A 16,948-nucleotide genomic window follows, 5' to 3' on the forward strand; every position below is an offset into this window, starting at 1 on the left:
ATTCGGTATATTAACTCAACGTACATAAACAGAAGTTGAATAACTTGCCAAGAAATTTTCTACATTTGTACGTTCGTACATTTTAGCCAAACCGATCAGCTGTTGGCGAAATGCGACGCAATATTGCTCCAATCACGCCTCTACTAGATTAAATCTCCGTAAGTTGCATTCGCCGGATGATAAAATTTCCAAAAGCATGTCGGGAAAAACCTGAAACAATAAAGTGAAACAATATCCGGGCACTATGACAAGATCATAATCAAGCATTTCACAAATTAACGTAACGACACCAGCAGTTTGAGTGATGTGCGAAGTGAATGACTGCGCGACATTGCGTTAAACGGGTTAAAAAAAAGAAACAAAAAAAAACACACATTTAAAAACGATCAATATAAAATGAAGAAAGCAAATGTGTCAGAAACAATGTACAGAGTTGAGCGTAATAGATAATAAAATAAATACAATGTGTTAAGTAAAAAGTCACGGATATAAAAACAGTTTGATACGTACGATATAAAACGTGTTTAATAAATTAAAACGACGGCAGACGCGTAACAAATACAACAAACATCAGGCTTTGTACGATATTGCGAAAAAAAACAAACAAAAAAACAACGAAATTAATAAGGAAATTGATAGAATAGAGTAGAGAGAGAAAGAGAGAGAGAGAGAGAGAGAGAGAGAGAGAGAGAAGAGCGAGTGTAGCAGTCGCCGAGTGGGGAGGTGACAGGGACTTAGGAGAGGGGCGGGTGAGGGGGGGGGGGGGGGAGTAATATACCGCGTGAACTGACATTACGACTAACCGTGCGAGGAATCGGCGGTGGTGAATTTATATAGTCGGCTACGCGGCAGGAGGCGCCGACACAACAGTGATGACTTCGAAGCTGAGCAGGGAACCGAACAGTGGCTGAATTTCCGGGCAACGAAGGACCGGGAAGGGAAGAAAATCCGGAGGAAGGCTGTGCGTCACGACACGCGTGTCTCTGTGGGGAAAAACGAATCGGTTCGAGATAATTTGCCAGAGCGAATAATCTTACGCATATAACAACAGAGTGTGGAGATTATTTTGTCGAACCGGCGCCGTTGCACGCATCTCGGATTTATAACAAAATCACTCGCGATCTGAAGTCATTGTCCGAGTACCGAAGGAGATAAGGAATATATTAGTCAGACTGGTACGTATGTGTCGTTCATCGGCTACTGTAATATATATCAGCTCTTTGTGCAGCTCATTTCTGAACCAATCACTGGCCGCGTAATTATCTTATACCATAGTTTGAATTTTCGCGCGCTTATCGGCATCATGCTTTTAGGTTGGTAAGTAAAGCCGCTTACGTCAGACGCGTTTGTTTTTTTGTTTCTTAGATAATTTCAGATAATCTGGGATTATTTGTTGTTTCTTTTGTGACAGTTGCAGTTGCATTTAGTCACGGAAATACTCGACTTTAATAATTGGAGCGTGCCGCGTATTATTTGTCGAGGAAAAGGTGAATTTTTACTTTTTAATGATTCATCTTTGTCGTGACAATAATCTCGTGCATAGTTTCCTTTTGGAATAATTGTTGCGGAAAATATTTTTCCTATAACTCGTGCGGTTGTACAGTGATAAAAAAATCGTTTCAACTACCGAAGTTATGCGCGTGTATGACACGATTTATCCATAATTGTTTGCATTCCATGTATTTGACGCAATACCGGAGTGACGATAAATGACGAATTGTCTTTTAGCGGGATCGAAACTAGGCATTCTTTTACTTGTTCTTACTATCGCCTTATCTCGTCGGCCTTCGATTTATAAATATACCCAAATGCCCGCTTTTATTGATCGAAGAATTTCCAAAGCTCCGAAACAAGTATATCGGGATTTTTCCACAAATCACTTCGTTTTTGTTCTAAAACTTACAACTAGATCATCGTGTTATTAGTTTTCTTTTGTTTCCAAGGTTTGCCTAAACTTGTATATTTTTTATTCTTTTTTTTGTTTTTCAATTCAACCTGCAAGCTCTTCTCAAGTTTAATGATCATAAAAATACAAGCTAATTTAATTAGCCAAGACAATGAGGAATTTTCATCATCTCCAATTCGATCTCGTGTTTTCTCTTCATATTTCTGCTTCTCTGCAGATGCTGAGCACAGCAGCTCCGGTTATAGTTTTCAAACGCCGCTCAGAGAGTTAGGAATTAAATTTAATCTATTTGTGGACGGATTTAACCCGCGCGGCGCGGTGATCAGACCGCGTCCGAAAACAACAAAGTGCGATAAGCCTTGTGTGAAATAACTTTCTCTGCATTCCGCAAAATCGAGGACATGGCCCTTATAAACCTGTCGAAGGTTTAATGAAAAAAGAAATCCTTGTGTAATCCGAACGGTTAAGTCTAGCCGGTTTTCTAATAGTAGGCTAAACAAAAGGTGAAAAATCCCAACGTGGCTGCGTGTTCACTGAATGTATTTCAATGAGTTACGAACAATTTGTCACGAGATGTTTCCAATTGGACGTAAAACAAAACTTTCCATCAAACTCTCAGCCTGATGCAAGAACTGTCGGACAAACCTTATCCGCAAACACAATTGAGATAAAGTAGGTAATACACATTTCCAAACAATACAAAGTGTGCATCGTGACTGTATTATCAATCTCACACATGCCGTAAATTTCACTGACGATAAACGGTATCTGCTACACGAACAGCTGTCGGCGCAAATTCAAGAGTTGAAGAACACAGCGATTCGAGAAAGTGTAAACCAGTAATTTGGTCGAAATTATGGTAATCATCTCCGTTTCGGTCAAACTTGGAACTAGAGCATAACACAATGTCCTAATTGATGAAATTCTATTTCTAGTCTATTTATATTTGCACGAGACAGGTTTTTCGCTATAAAAAATTGTTGCGTGTACGACAGGCTTTGCTATAAAACCTGTAACTAAGAATTCAATCGGATTCCAGTCTCGATGTTCAATTCAAATAATAAGATACTCTTTCTGTCTCGTTAATCCTTCTTTTTTAATACATGCATTACATGCGTTTCGGCCTGTGGATTGGCCCGGAGTTTTATACTTATTATGAACCGTAAAGCAAATATTACCAAAGTCCACGTCTGGGGTTTGAGGCCAGTTTAATTGTCGAAGTGCCATGTTTGATTTTGTCCAGAGTAAAAGGCTGCAGACAATTGTGTAACATGACTGAATTTTCGTAGAAAAAACCCGGTCACGAGTTGCTTTTCCAATAATCTCTTTGTACCCACCGATAAACCGCGTCTTATAATATAATGACGGGATATCTCCGTCTACGTAAGCCAGTTTCAATCAGGAACCTGTTTGGTCCAGTCCCAGTTACCGAAGGTTAGCCGCAAGCCGCGCGAATCTCGAGAATTTGAATTTCGAACGTCGCGATATGAGAATCACGAGCTTGGAAACTGCAGCAGCGATTCTGTTCGTACGAAATTTAACCAACTTTTAGCGTTAGTGCGCCGAATTAATTCCGATTCAGTAGTCTTGGATAGATTAAAGTTAACTGTCAAGCAAATTAATTGCCGAAATACATGTAGGGTATGAATGTTGAGCTTGTGCAAAAAGAAGTGTGCAATATAGATGGAAATAGAACTTAATCAGTCACCAGACTTCAATCATTCTCGAGTAAATTATTTTTATACGATGTTATATCGTTGTGTTTTATTGCAGGTCAAGTTTCGCGACGTGTCAATACAGATTTCCAGACTGATAATTGTGGTCTAAACGAGCTTGTCTGAACGATCAAATGTTCAAACGCGGCCTCAAACCGACATTAAATATTTCAAACAGCCACGCGATTAGCTCGCGATATTTAACGGCACGTGTCGACTGCAGGAATTGCAAATTCGAAATCTGGTACATATTTGCTATAAAATTTGTGGAAACGGAGTAGTATTTGTGTTCAACGACTGATGAAAGAATTTGAAAAATGGCACTGCTGATTGAGTAATACCTAAATTGCGCGGTATTGTAACGTAAATAATGTTACGGATGTTAAAAATCTTCTGAATTATTACGGAATTTTCAAATTCGGAGTAATTATTGCCATATTGAAGTGTGCTCGGCATATATTATTACACACCGTACCGTTTCTGCAACGGTAAGAACGTGCAGCGTTTGATCTTAAGACCGGAAAGTTGTCAGGTGACCCACTAAAACGATTGGTATATACCTGCAATAGGCGCGTTCTAGACATACATACGATTTACTGCCACCTCGTTCCTCTTTACCTGACTGCTTATCACAATTATGGGAAAAAACAAACTGTCGGACAAGTTGCGGTTACCGCAAATAGAAAGACTCTCTTTATACGTGGTTATTATTTTTTATTTTTTTTTCAAAAATAAATTTGTAGCCCAAGTCCTTGGAGAATGGCACTCATTCTTAATATTGTACATGTACATGCCGACGGTGAACGTTCGCTTGATTCTCATATGCCCGATATATATACCATACTCTAAGTATTCATTTCGCGTATAATAATTTTTAACGGTATGAATAGAAGCGTGAGAAGAATAATCGTGCCAGAGTAACTGTGGAAAGAATGGAAAAATACGGTGGAACATTAATATTTTTTCAGCTGAACGCGTCAAAGACAGATCGAGTATCCATCGCAAGACCAAATATGTACAATGTACATATACTAGAAGGCCGAATGATACGTAGTGGACGTGAAGTCTATAACATATTTTTGCATCAATATATTCGCCCAATTTAACCTCTCAAGCCTAGTACCAATAAAAATTAGAATAAATGCAATCTGGAGTTGTTCATGGCTATGTGAAAAGATTCAAGAAAAAATGATCAAGTATACTACTACTGTACGAAAATTGAAAAAAAAAATCTAATCGCGAGCTTTCGAATTCCCATCAATAATTTTCCCGTCAATTAATAAACTTCGTTCAAATATTCGACTGCGTCACGAGTCTCCGGCGAATCAGGAATCACGACAATCACGTGTGGATCTCGCGGGATGGAATTAGATATTGAACTTCAATTTAAAGGTCGGAACAAGCACTGCACACACCCTTCGAGCGTCACACAAGAAAGAAAAACCATGAACAGAAGACGTGACCTTTGGTAAAATATTTCAAAAGTATGAGTATAGGTAACTGAGCAAATAGTACGAGGCTCCATTGGCTGTATTGAAAACTGCAGCTGAGCCACACTATAGCAATAATCACGTTGATCCCAAGCACCCCAGATCAGCTGTTCGTTTAAACTCCGTTCGATTTATCAATTCCTAGTAGCCGAGGGCAGTGACTGCAGTTTCAAGTAGAAATAAACTTGACGATGTGAAGAATTCCTACGTGGCTGTAAACTTCTACTAGAAAGCTGCCGGCCCGGGAATTGTACTCAAAAGCACGTGATAAAGTGACAAATTTGGAAGCTAAATTTACAGTTTTCGAGGCGATCATCAATAGTGAAATAATAGCCAAACCGTTTTTGCCATAATTTTTTCCAGCATAAAGTAGCGCGCGATGATTAGTCAGAGTTAAATATAATTATACGGCCGGAATAAAATTGCAAGTGCATCACTTTGGTGGCCATGTTGATTTTATGACGGGGTTCGAATGTGTTTGCTTTCAAACACATTTCAAATATATTTAACTACCGAATCTTTAGCCAATTGTGACAACCAGTGACCAAATCTATTTCTCAAGTTAAATCTGTGAGTTTAAATAATCATTTCGACCCTGAATGTTAAACAATTACCTTCTCATTTCCCAGAATTGATTGTATTGAGCGATTCGATCACAACATGTGTCAGATTTGAATCACGCTTAGTAATTTAGTATCTGTTAGTATCGTAGTGGGGGTTGCACGAGACGTTAGACGTTGCGTTCCGTGTTTTCAGTACGTATTGTATGTAAATACTACATACAAAATATAAATGACACATACACACAGGATGGTCCATTAAATCTGCATTGAATGAAGAAATCATAAATAATACCACCACGCTGGTGAAATGACTCTATCGTGCAATAAACATCTTATTGGTAAATGTAATCCCAGCTTGAAACGACTCGTTCCTAACCTCTTTTCTCTTTGTCTCGCATCTGTCACTCGACCTGTCAAATCTACGCGCAATCAATTCGCACGTATTTAAACAGCATACAAAGTCTTGCCCACCTTGTGTTGAAGTGCCAAAAGTTTTTTTTCAATATTACCGTGTAACCGATCGTTATCACTTACATTCAAGCGATAATTATTTTGCCAGTTTATTATGATATGACAGTGACGTTTGTAGGTTATGATTACTCTTAACAATAAAAAAAAAGGATTGATTTTAGACAACCAGTTGTAATATCTTACAAAAAAATCTGTCCTTAATTGATTGTCGACCGGTCATTTTTACATTGATATAAATTTGGCATAACTTTCTCGTATTGTCGAAGCGTATGCAACTTATGCTACCCCATGTAGATATGGAAATAATTGAAAACTAAAACTTTCCATTCACACATGTATTTGAAACAATTAACAGAGTAGATTGCATAATCTCAATCCAATGGACAAGAGAGATCTGTTTTTTCTTTGGTAAAGAAATTCCAACTACTTACAATGATTTGCCTTTTTTTCTTCTCTGCTGTCGATAATATCTGGTAATACAATTGATGCTTGACATCTTCTCTAACGTCATATTAAAATTCAAGTAAAGATGATTAAACCAGAGACACCGATAAAACACTTTAATCATTTCTCTGTTACTTTTTCTGTTACAGGTAATTTGAAAAATGATTATTCAACGGTACACATGGCTTTTTGTGCTCTTAGGTACGTATAGATCAAAGCAAGTAGTTCACTCTTTAAATGTATCTGTAGGAAATTAATGTTAAAAATATTCCATACTTGTGCTCATCTTGTTTCTTGCTTTCCGCAGCTATCAGACGGTCTTGGGCCGACTTCACTGTGTCAGAGCAAGATTTGACGGTCGCCGTCGATGGTCAGAAAACGTTCGATCTCTATTTGAAGCAAGTATATACCCATATTCCGCTCATCACTTTTTGTTTATCTGTTATTCTTAACTCTTCGTATTGCCGCCGCATTCTTATCAGCTTTCTAGAGCTGTTAAGTAGGTTACATATTACGATGTATAATATATACCTTGACCTAATTATAATCTCTATAATCCCAGAATGAGAAAATATGCTCAGTACGCGATGTTCATATCCCTTTAAAAGTATGCAGATTCAAAACTTGTATTTTCACGCTCTTTCATTCAGATCGTTTTTAATGACTCATTGATTAATGTCAATGAACCGGTTTCATTGACCTCTAACGGCGTCCTCTTATACTTGTATTTGCATAATCATATCTTGCGATATTGTTTCATTCCTCAATGCCGACAGCTAGCTGGAAAAGTCTCAAGAATTTCGACACCTCAAATTACACCGAATGCTTTAAACAAGCGCTGCCCTAAATTTTAGGAAGAATTTGTTGACTTAGCAAATTCTCCGTAGTAAAATTAAGACCGTAGCACTAAAGCAATAAGTATGTAAAGTCATGCTTGAGTAAGGATGAAAATGATGATTAAAACTTTTGAAAAACATAACAGTTGCCTATGAAGTTTTGCTCAAACTAATCATTTCTGCACAACGAAAATTGATTGTCACGACATCTTTACAGCAACTCGTTGTCCGAGGATGTAGAAGTAAGATTTGACATACAGCATTCAGATTTGGTGAAGACAAATCCTGCAAATTTTTCACTCTCCGCTGCAAACACAACCGCACAATGGACTATCACAGTATTTGGTCTAAGTGCGGGCTATTCTACAGTTTCCGCAAATATTACACCTAGCGATGCCGCATCGTAAGTATAAACAAACCTCTGAAAATTAAATCAGTTTACTCGATCAATTCGAATCGTCAATACTACAGGGAATTACATACTAAAAAAGGCAAAATATTTTTATCCAGTCTCTTCATAGTTGTATCAGTATGTAATTTTCAGATGAATTGAACCTGGTTGAATAAATCTTCCATTCCGGTGATGTAACTCATATTTGTGCTATTTACCATTCGACCTACTCACGTTATCTGGAAAGCTGTCGGAAATATTTCGGTGCGCTCTTATTTTCTGTTTTCATCAAAATAAACGATCAAATAATTGAAGCAGATGATAGTTGTATCGATGTTTATTGTTTATCCGTTTCGTGGTGGTGTACACTTCGCTTGATAACCTTCTGAACTTTGTCTGTGATCAAGTACGATGCTTGGTCAGTATTCTTCTGAAATTCGTCCTGTAAAGACGTGTTCCTAAAGAAGGTGAAATAATATTGTGTTTCAAAAGTTAACTGTGCTCGTTCGAAAGTAGTGAATTTGGTATACTCATAAATTATTTGTGAACGTTATTTTCGCGAGTGTACTTTTGAATATCGATAAAAAATCTAAAATGACTATTTACAAAGTTATAATAATACCCGAATCTGAGTATAGATTGGGAAACTTTGACTTCGAGTAAGAAATTGCACAAATAGCCATTCACTGACCAATTTATGTCTCAATTTTTCATTCACATTATGAATATTAATTTCAGTGTTACCAACGCCTTCGTACGTGTGACTATAGAAAAGTCAGAGACCCTGCGTCACGTGAGTGTCGTAGTTGGTTGGGTGTATTTCTTGGCATGGAGCATCAGTTTTTATCCCCAAATTCACATCAACTACAAACGCAAGAGTGTAGTGGGTTTGAATTTTGATTTTCTGTCGTTAAATATCGTCGGTTTTGTAATGTACAGTTTGTTCAACTGCGGACTCTATTGGATTCCCGAAATCGAGGTAAATTTCGAAACCAAAATATTAATTCCAGGTCTCCGATTCGATGGCAATATTTTCGCAAACTTAATTAGGTCATTTCATTTTGCAGCAAGAATATTTCAATCGCTATCCCAAGGGTTTAAACCCTGTCAAAGTGAACGATGTCGTATTTGCATTGCACGCCGTGTTTGCAACGACAGTTACGATCCTTCAGTGTTTCATTTACGAGGTTAGTATGTTACTTTATCAAACCAAATTAGTTTGTGGAACTTTGAACTTGGCCTGGTTAAGAAGTCAAGTTTTTTTCCGCTCCACTGATTACAAACAGACGTTGCAAAAGGAATGTGAAGTTTTATTCATTTGGTCAGATGTTTCGCCTATATTTCAGGAAAAATAAACTAACAATTGACTCGTAACGCAGTAGATATTCCACTCTTCATTAGTCGCGTCTACAAAGTAAATTGCCACAAAAAAAGCACGGATGATGAATAAATATATAATGAATAAATATGTTTAATAAATATCAAACAGTGATGAAAGTTTTATAATATCGGCATGATGAAACAATATTCGGATACTAATCGCAACTGGAACGAAAATTTATGTAACTTAGTGTAATTTGTTAAATTTCAGAGAGGGACGCAGAGAGTGTCAATAATGGCGCGTGTGATACATGGAATTTTTACAATTTTTATACTAGTCTCAATAATTCTAGCTGGAATAGACACAATCAAGTGGTTAGACTTTTTGTATTACTGCAGCTACGTAAAACTGGCTATTACGCTTATCAAATACGTACCACAGGCGTTTTATAATTACAAAAGAAAATCAACAATAGGATGGAGTATCGGAAATATATTCTTGGATTTCACCGGCGGCATGTTATCAATGCTGCAAATGATACTCGATGCATACAATTATGGTAAAAATGAAAACGAAACTTCTTTATAACAACATTAAATTTACTTTCAATTGAAGGTGTTATTTATAGTCGAAAGAAAATTTTTTAAACTGTCATTGGAATATATTTGATAGTTTGAATTGCCAAGTTTCAAAGTCAAATAAGTCATATTCGTACGCGCTTTATCTGATTTCCCCAAAAGATGATATTCGATATTTTCCGACAGATGACTGGGACAGCATTTTCGGAGATCCAACAAAGTTTGGACTAGGATTTTTCTCCGTTGCTTTTGACATTTTCTTCCTTGTACAACATTACGTATTATACAGGTATGTGAAAGTAGCTAAAATCGGTCCCGAACATTTATCTGGGAATATGTTCGAAAATATTATGTCAAACAATAGGCAAACTATTGCATGTCAGCTTTTGCGTTACTAACCAGCTTTATTTAACAATTAAACCACCCACACTTCAACATGCACTTTGCACAAATGAGCTTGTTATGCTATTTTCTTTAGTTAGAGATAAGAATTATCCACAGCTTGAGCCAAAAGAAAATGAATGAATAAAATTGACCTTAGGTGTATTTCGGCCAACCATTTATTGTGGCGAACATTCCGTAAGACATTATTTTGCAGGTTTTGACTTTTAAATAAAATTTTCAAACTCAATGTTATTTTTTCAATCGGAGAATAAATTTGGCGGATATTAGGCAAAGGTAAATGTTAAGGCCCGTTACCAAATATCACTGCAAAGTGATTCGCTGTTAAAACCGCAACTGGGGTAGAGCAAGAGTTTTTACCTTTACAGACACGCCAGTGAAAAGCAGATTGACCTGAATGGACGAGTATAGCCGGCGGTGCAACTTTAGCTTACACGTCACGCCATTTTCACCTTTTATATATATATATATATATTTATTACTTAACGAACTGCATATTGCAGTATAGTTGATTGTGATGTACGTAGATAAATTTTTGGTAGTTACCTTAGAAGAGTATAATAAGATGCTAGAGTTCAAAACTGTTACACTTTTGTATATAAATGTATGTAATATAATGTAAAGAATATTTATTAAATTGAGAATGTTAACGTTTTTCCAGTGAAAAAAAAAAAATTAAATTTGTATGTTATGCATTTTTATCATCAATGCGAAGTAAGGAGTCAAGTACTCAATTTCTCTTATTATACTCTTTGGTTGTTAGAAATGTAGATATGAGTCTATGTAGTTTTTTTTATGGTATTGAAACAAAACACTGTGTGGATTGATCATTATTATCTTTACATTATTAGGTGGTGCCTAGAGCCCAAATATATACCTACATATATATATATACTTATCCATACATATATATTATAAACATATTTATTATACTCATGTTCCCAAACCGTCTTAATTTTATGTACGTGAATGATTAGAAAATTCTTTTTGTACAATTTCGTCATTCCCTATCGATGCTTCCCAACATCGTGTGTATATTTTTGCCTGCAGAGCATGCTGTGTATAAAATATTTGTTTTTTTTTATTTTGTAGTAAAATATCCGCTCATTATCCGTAAAGAAATCCTCTATAAATACCGTCCTACGTACCCTGACAATAAACAAATATAAAAGTGTGACTTTTCACAAAACGTAATTGTCGCAAAAAAAATTGTTGCAGAAGTCGCATCGAATAGAAGAATAGCCTTGGTATAAATACTATTCCATTATATAATATTTGTTACAACACCTCTCTCTGCATATTTAGCTTTAATGAAAACAGGACATCATATAAAAAAACTTACGACCGGCTAAAAAAACTTTGAAATACCCATACCTGAGATACAGATCTACTCCAAAAAAACTGGTGTTGAATTTCATCAAAAAAGTTTTGCATCGAATCGATCCAACATCAGAATACGCTTATTTTTATATCTTTTTATATCATGTCGTAGTTGTTCTTGTGTGTAGATCAAGAATCTTACGTATTATTGAATATAGTATTTGTAAATTTAAAAGAATGCATATCAGACCCATTTTTTCTTGAATATATAATATATATATATATATATATATATATATATAATAAATGTTAAAAAATGAAATATAATTCAATGAATCTATGACATGCCCATCTGTCTCCATCTTATGTTTGAACGGGCATAGTTTTCATATGACAAAATAAAGTATAAAAACCATTTGTAGAACAAACATCCAATCATTTATGTTTGGCGTCACGGGAGAGTGAGCGATGATTGTCATAATTTCTGTATGATGCAAATGTACGCTAATTGGAAGTTATGTTTATAGATTTGGGTACCTACCACCTGCCCGATCCATCCATAATTATAGTAGACTGTACCCAGAGTGTAGATCGTAGAACACAAGGCGATGTCAGCTACAGTAGCTAGAAATCATAGAATAAGTCTCCACGATGGTAAATTCTGATCGGTCGCATAGTTAGACGCAGTTCGTTATTTCTTAGGAGACAGCAAGACGGTTACTTCAGCTTGCGTGTGATTGGGTCTGATGAGACTATCGCACCGTAGTTCTTCTTGCAAACAGTAAATGGTAAGGCAAATAAAACACTACTTGTTCGATGTCGCAGCCTCTTAGGATCGAGGAGTAAAAGCCAAAATCGTGCAACTCCAGTATCGGCGTTGATTTCATGTGTTTCAAGCCCGTACCTTATACATGTAATTTATGTACCTATTTATTTATGACATTTGTTACACCTATGCATGGCGATTTGCATGCTGCATGAATGTACACTGTATATTGCACAGATGACTGCGATTTTTCATGTTACGCATAAATTCCATCCCAACGACAGATCTGCATTGTTACCGTAACCTGTGTTAGGTACTGTTATCTTTATAAAAATTTCCAAAACTTTAAACAATTGCTAAATTAAATGTAATAAACAAAAAATTCTATGATACTTATTCAAATTAATATTATTATTATTGCTATCAGTATTACTATTAACACTGAATTTCTTATCTGCGATTGAAAAGGTTTCACAGTAACAAAATGTATAATAAAATGGCAAGTATATATTGAAAGAAGGATTACTTGTGGCTGATGATTATCAGTTGGATAATTCAAATGCCTTCAAAATGGATAAGTAACGATCAGAAGATCTGATCTTAGGTTTGCGCGTACAGTAATTTTGGATTTTTTACAAGTTAATTGCGTTTCATACCGTAACTATCATTTTAACTCACTAATCTTGTTGAAACTAATTCTGTATGAAAAACATTTCTCAACTATCACTGGAAGGGGATCTGGGATGCAATTCACATTTAAAATTTGTCTCTGTGCGCATTTTACAGTCAAATTAGCAGAGACTTCGGTATTTAAAAATAAGACTTATCAGTTTTGCTTTATGAAGAGCACGAGGAACGAGGGACTAAGAAATGATTATAAGTAATTTATGAAAGAATTTTAATAGTCTAAACAGATAACTAATATGGTACGTACATTTTTATACCGAACTTTACACGCGGGGGAAAAAGGAGCAGAGTCAACGGAGGGGGGGGGGGGGGGATATCCCCCCTAAAATTGATGTGACACTGGCTTGTTTTGACAATTTGTGCTGTCATTAGAAGTATTTAATCATTTCTAGTTTTTATTTATCATTGATTTGAAAAGTATTTCATTCGATAATACAATTTTTCTGTTTTATTTTATTCGTTCCTTGGGCCCCATTGAAGTTTGAAATGATATTAAAAATATAAAAGAACAAACTTCATGATAAAACATTAATTTATTTTATAATTGCATATGTATATAGATAGATATATTAATTTATCTCCGTATATTTGGGTACAATTTATGATTACATTGTTATTATTATTTTTTTTTTACAGGGATCGTAATGATTACTTGGAGCTCCCAGAAGACTGCTGTGAAGATCAAAATCAAGAAAATCATCGAGTGGATACCAGCCTAGGTTATCAAGCTGTTGATAAATAAATGCCCTATTTAATTGAATGAAAAGTTATAGATTGTTCATATTTTTAATAAATGACAAAATATTTATTTAATTAAGTTTACCTTAAAAGTACGACTCGTCATTCATTCCTACTTTTAATTCCGAGATCTAGATTCTGATTACAGATTTGTTCGATTTATTATTAAGTTATGTGTTTGTCTAAATATTCGTTAAGTTTGTTATGAATATTTTTTAACTGCAATTTCAAATATAGAACACGGATAGTAGATTACAGTAGCTAGAATCGTATATTTTTAAATATTCGTTTAATAAGCAGTATATACGTGCTGCTTTCATGCTTTTTAATCGGTCAGACGTACGGTGATGCTTACAGTAAAACTAAAAGTCAATACAATCCGCAATATCAAGTCGAACAAATGCACCGCCGACACCACAAATTATGTCACTGATCTCAGTGGTTACCGTTATTAAATTGTCAGTAACAATTATACTATTGATTATCCTATTATTTGATATTAACAATAAACAAGAAAAAAAAAAATGTACACGAAGCTCGATCTACATACTCATGAATAAAACGAACCTCAATAGAATTGAATAATTGGTTGCGAAGATTCAAATTCCCAAAATTCATCCACCTCGATTTATACTCTGCGTTCTGCACCATAACGATTAGTGTAGTTCTTATTGTATATCGCATAGTTTTCGTTAATTAGTGAAACTTTTTGAACCTGTAATTTTTAATTCTATAGTTTTCTCGCGCTGTTTTCAATATACCCATAGCTTTCTTCCGCTTTTCTATACTTCAATCGATACTTTTCTACAGGTGTGCTACACTTGGCTAAGAGTACGGTCTTTTGCTTCAATAAATTCTAAATGAGCCTCGATATCACTTGGATATTGTATTTTCCTACGTTAGTACAAAACAGTTATATGTACTGTTTATTCTTCATTATTCTGCCCGTAAGATTTTTTCTATATAATGCTACAAATCACGTTTGCACATGCGTGTGGGTATAACGTATTGTGATTTTATGACAATAAATTTCGTCAAAAAATACCACAGAACGATCAGCTTAGTCCTGAGAGATTTGAAAGACTACGCACAGGACCTGGAGCGCAGGAACCACGGAGCGCTTGTCCTGAAAGTCGAGTTCCTATAGATACTGGACCTTAAGCGCAGAAACTACAGAGCGCTCGTCCTGGAAGTCGAGTTTCACCATGTAGCGGATCTGGAGCGCCGAAACTACGGAGCGCTTGTCCTGGAACTCAAGTTTCACAAGGTAACAGACCCTGAGCACAGAAACTACGGAGTGCTTGTCCCTAAAGTCGAGTTGCACCAGGTAGTGGACCTGGAGCGCTTGTCCTGGAAGACGAATTTCACCAGGTCGCGGACCCTGAGTGCAGAAACTAAGGAGCGCTTGTCCTGGAAGTCGAGTTTCACCAGGTAGCGTAGCTGGAGTGCTTTTCCTAGAACTCGAGTAGCACAAGGAAGCGGACCAGGAGAGCAGGATCCAGGAGGTAGAGAATGCGGTACTCGAAGTCTGCGGAGCGCGGTTCTCATACGTCCGCTCTACTGCGCGTTTGTTTCCGGACTGAGGAATTCAACTAGCTGATTTTCGTCTGTATAGATCGATGATATCAAGAGAAAAAAAATTTTGGGTGACGTCACTTTCTGAACATCCGAACTTTCGTTTTGAACTTTAATACTATGTATGCTGTACGATGTATGATGTATGACGAAATGATATGATGTATAATGATTTTAGTTTTTACATTTCAGACAAGAAATACGCACTTTATCTTCCCTACCGATTTCCTACCGCGCAGTAGCGCAAAAAGTAATAACAGCAAATACATTCATCGTCTTCATTGTTTTGAGCGATTAAAATAAGTTTGATTACACCACAACGATTATATTTCAATATTTTCCGTCGTGTGAGCAGCGCTTTGTGTGGAAAATTTCTCAAATGTCCGGTTGAATAATCTAATTGTCAGTCTTCTTGTATAATTACAGCTAATTATACGACATTACGGCTAATTACACTGACCCGTCTCTGATGCTTGCTGGGTATGAATATAGCAAGGCATGATAACTATATTACACATGCATGCACTTGCCTTATCGCATTTCAGTGTAAATAATACAAACTGATCGATGTTCGTGTGTGTTTGCATTTTACATTGGAATGAACAGTGCTGGCGACGTTTGTCTAGAAAGTGTAGAGACCTCCACAACCTGATTACTCACGGAGTGGAAATTTCATACCCTGAAAAGCCTGTTGAAAATTCAAAATTTTGCTGCTAGATTTACACGAAGTGTAGAAGAACCCCATGCCGACTGATAATACGCTAATTTAGCTCTTACAGAAAAAACGAAAGGCCGGTGAAACTTTAACGTAAGTCAAACTTTTATTCTGTAGATAAATGAAAGAATTCAACTAAACAATATTTCTGCAGTTTTTCAGCTTTTGGTAGTATGTGTACCGAGAAAATATGAAAGTTCAAAGAACCTTCCGCGGAAAATTGATTTCGCTGCGAAAAGGTTGCAACTTATTCTCAATACACGTACTATCCTTGTGTGAAGAATTTCAGACAGATCTATTCATTTTAAATTTTGTGATGAAAACAAAAACTCCATATTTGTCGAATCCCCCTCACCCCGTAAATCACCTGAAAGAACTCCGAAATCCTGAGATTCCTTAAGTCGCCGGCCCTGGAAATGAATATTATGCATACATTGATATCCCATTGGTTAAAGTTATCTTTTGTGTGTCAACGCCTCTACATAATTATATGTTTCATAACAATTCTAATCGTTCAAATTGCCGATCATCAAAAGCAATTATATAGATTAGTCAACGGCTGCTCGCACTAATTGTAAATGTGTTGATTCACGTTCTGCTACCGCTGATTGTCAAATTTCACGTTTTCAGTATTTTTTTTCGGTTACTTAACGAGAAAAACGTATCTAAAAAATACGCAACACCACACACAAATTGACAACAAAACCGTTACGGTCGTGCAAAATGTAACTCTCAATTCCTAATAATCTTGGCCATCCAAACCATACCTGTTGACTGTCATTTCATAGCATTAAAATTCATCATTTCGAGAATAATGATTAACGATGCCGTTGATGAGAATGATCTGACGGTATTGTTAAGCAATCTGTAATCACGTACAAGGGGCAAAGCATACAGGGACGAACGACAAGTTGCCTGCAACAAGCCGCTGGGCGTTGGACCGCGTACGTCGATAACGCAGGAATCTGCAAACGAAAATAAAGCTATCCACGCATTGGTTGTTCGCAGAGCCGCCAGGTGCGTCGACGCC

General features: G+C 36.3%; 1 protein-coding gene across 6 annotated transcripts; it reads left to right on the forward strand.

The window, feature by feature from the left end:
* The first annotated feature begins 865 nt into the window (after window positions 1–865).
* Window positions 866–14,210, forward strand: LOC107225661 (cystinosin homolog). 6 transcript variants are annotated; one of them, XM_015666200.2, is made up of 9 exons: window positions 866–1,175; window positions 6,739–6,790; window positions 6,897–6,987; window positions 7,643–7,828; window positions 8,555–8,795; window positions 8,884–9,003; window positions 9,408–9,696; window positions 9,902–10,004; window positions 10,486–11,201. In XM_015666200.2, the coding sequence occupies exons 2-9, from the start codon at window positions 6,751–6,753 to the stop codon at window positions 10,526–10,528; spliced, it is 1,113 nt and encodes a 370-aa protein (XP_015521686.1). In that variant the 5' UTR covers window positions 866–1,175; window positions 6,739–6,750; the 3' UTR covers window positions 10,529–11,201. The 6 variants fall into 6 exon arrangements, with proteins under 6 accessions (XP_015521686.1, XP_015521685.1, XP_046593165.1 ...); XM_015666199.2 differs by lacking the exon at window positions 10,486–11,201 and adding an exon at window positions 13,527–14,210 and having other exon boundaries at window positions 867–1,175; XM_046737209.1 differs by lacking the exons at window positions 866–1,175; window positions 10,486–11,201 and adding exons at window positions 5,844–5,866; window positions 13,527–14,210.
* Window positions 14,211–16,948: the final 2,738 nt, after the last annotated feature.

The sequence above is a fragment of the Neodiprion lecontei genome, chromosome 4, assembly GCF_021901455.1.
Source record: "Neodiprion lecontei isolate iyNeoLeco1 chromosome 4, iyNeoLeco1.1, whole genome shotgun sequence".
Taxonomy (NCBI): domain Eukaryota; kingdom Metazoa; phylum Arthropoda; class Insecta; order Hymenoptera; family Diprionidae; genus Neodiprion; species Neodiprion lecontei.

What these genes read in the sequence shown, in the direction of transcription:
- LOC107225661 (XM_015666199.2), top strand. Translation starts at nt 6,751, where the DNA reads ATGATTATTCAACGGTACACATGGCTTTTTGTGCTCTTAG. An exon ending in ACGTTCGATCTCTATTTGAA is followed by an intron (nt 6,988 to 7,642) that starts GCAAGTATATAC and finishes ACATCTTTACAG; the next exon opens with CAACTCGTTGTCCGAGGATG. An exon ending in ATTGGATTCCCGAAATCGAG is followed by an intron (nt 8,796 to 8,883) that starts GTAAATTTCGAA and finishes TTCATTTTGCAG; the next exon opens with CAAGAATATTTCAATCGCTA.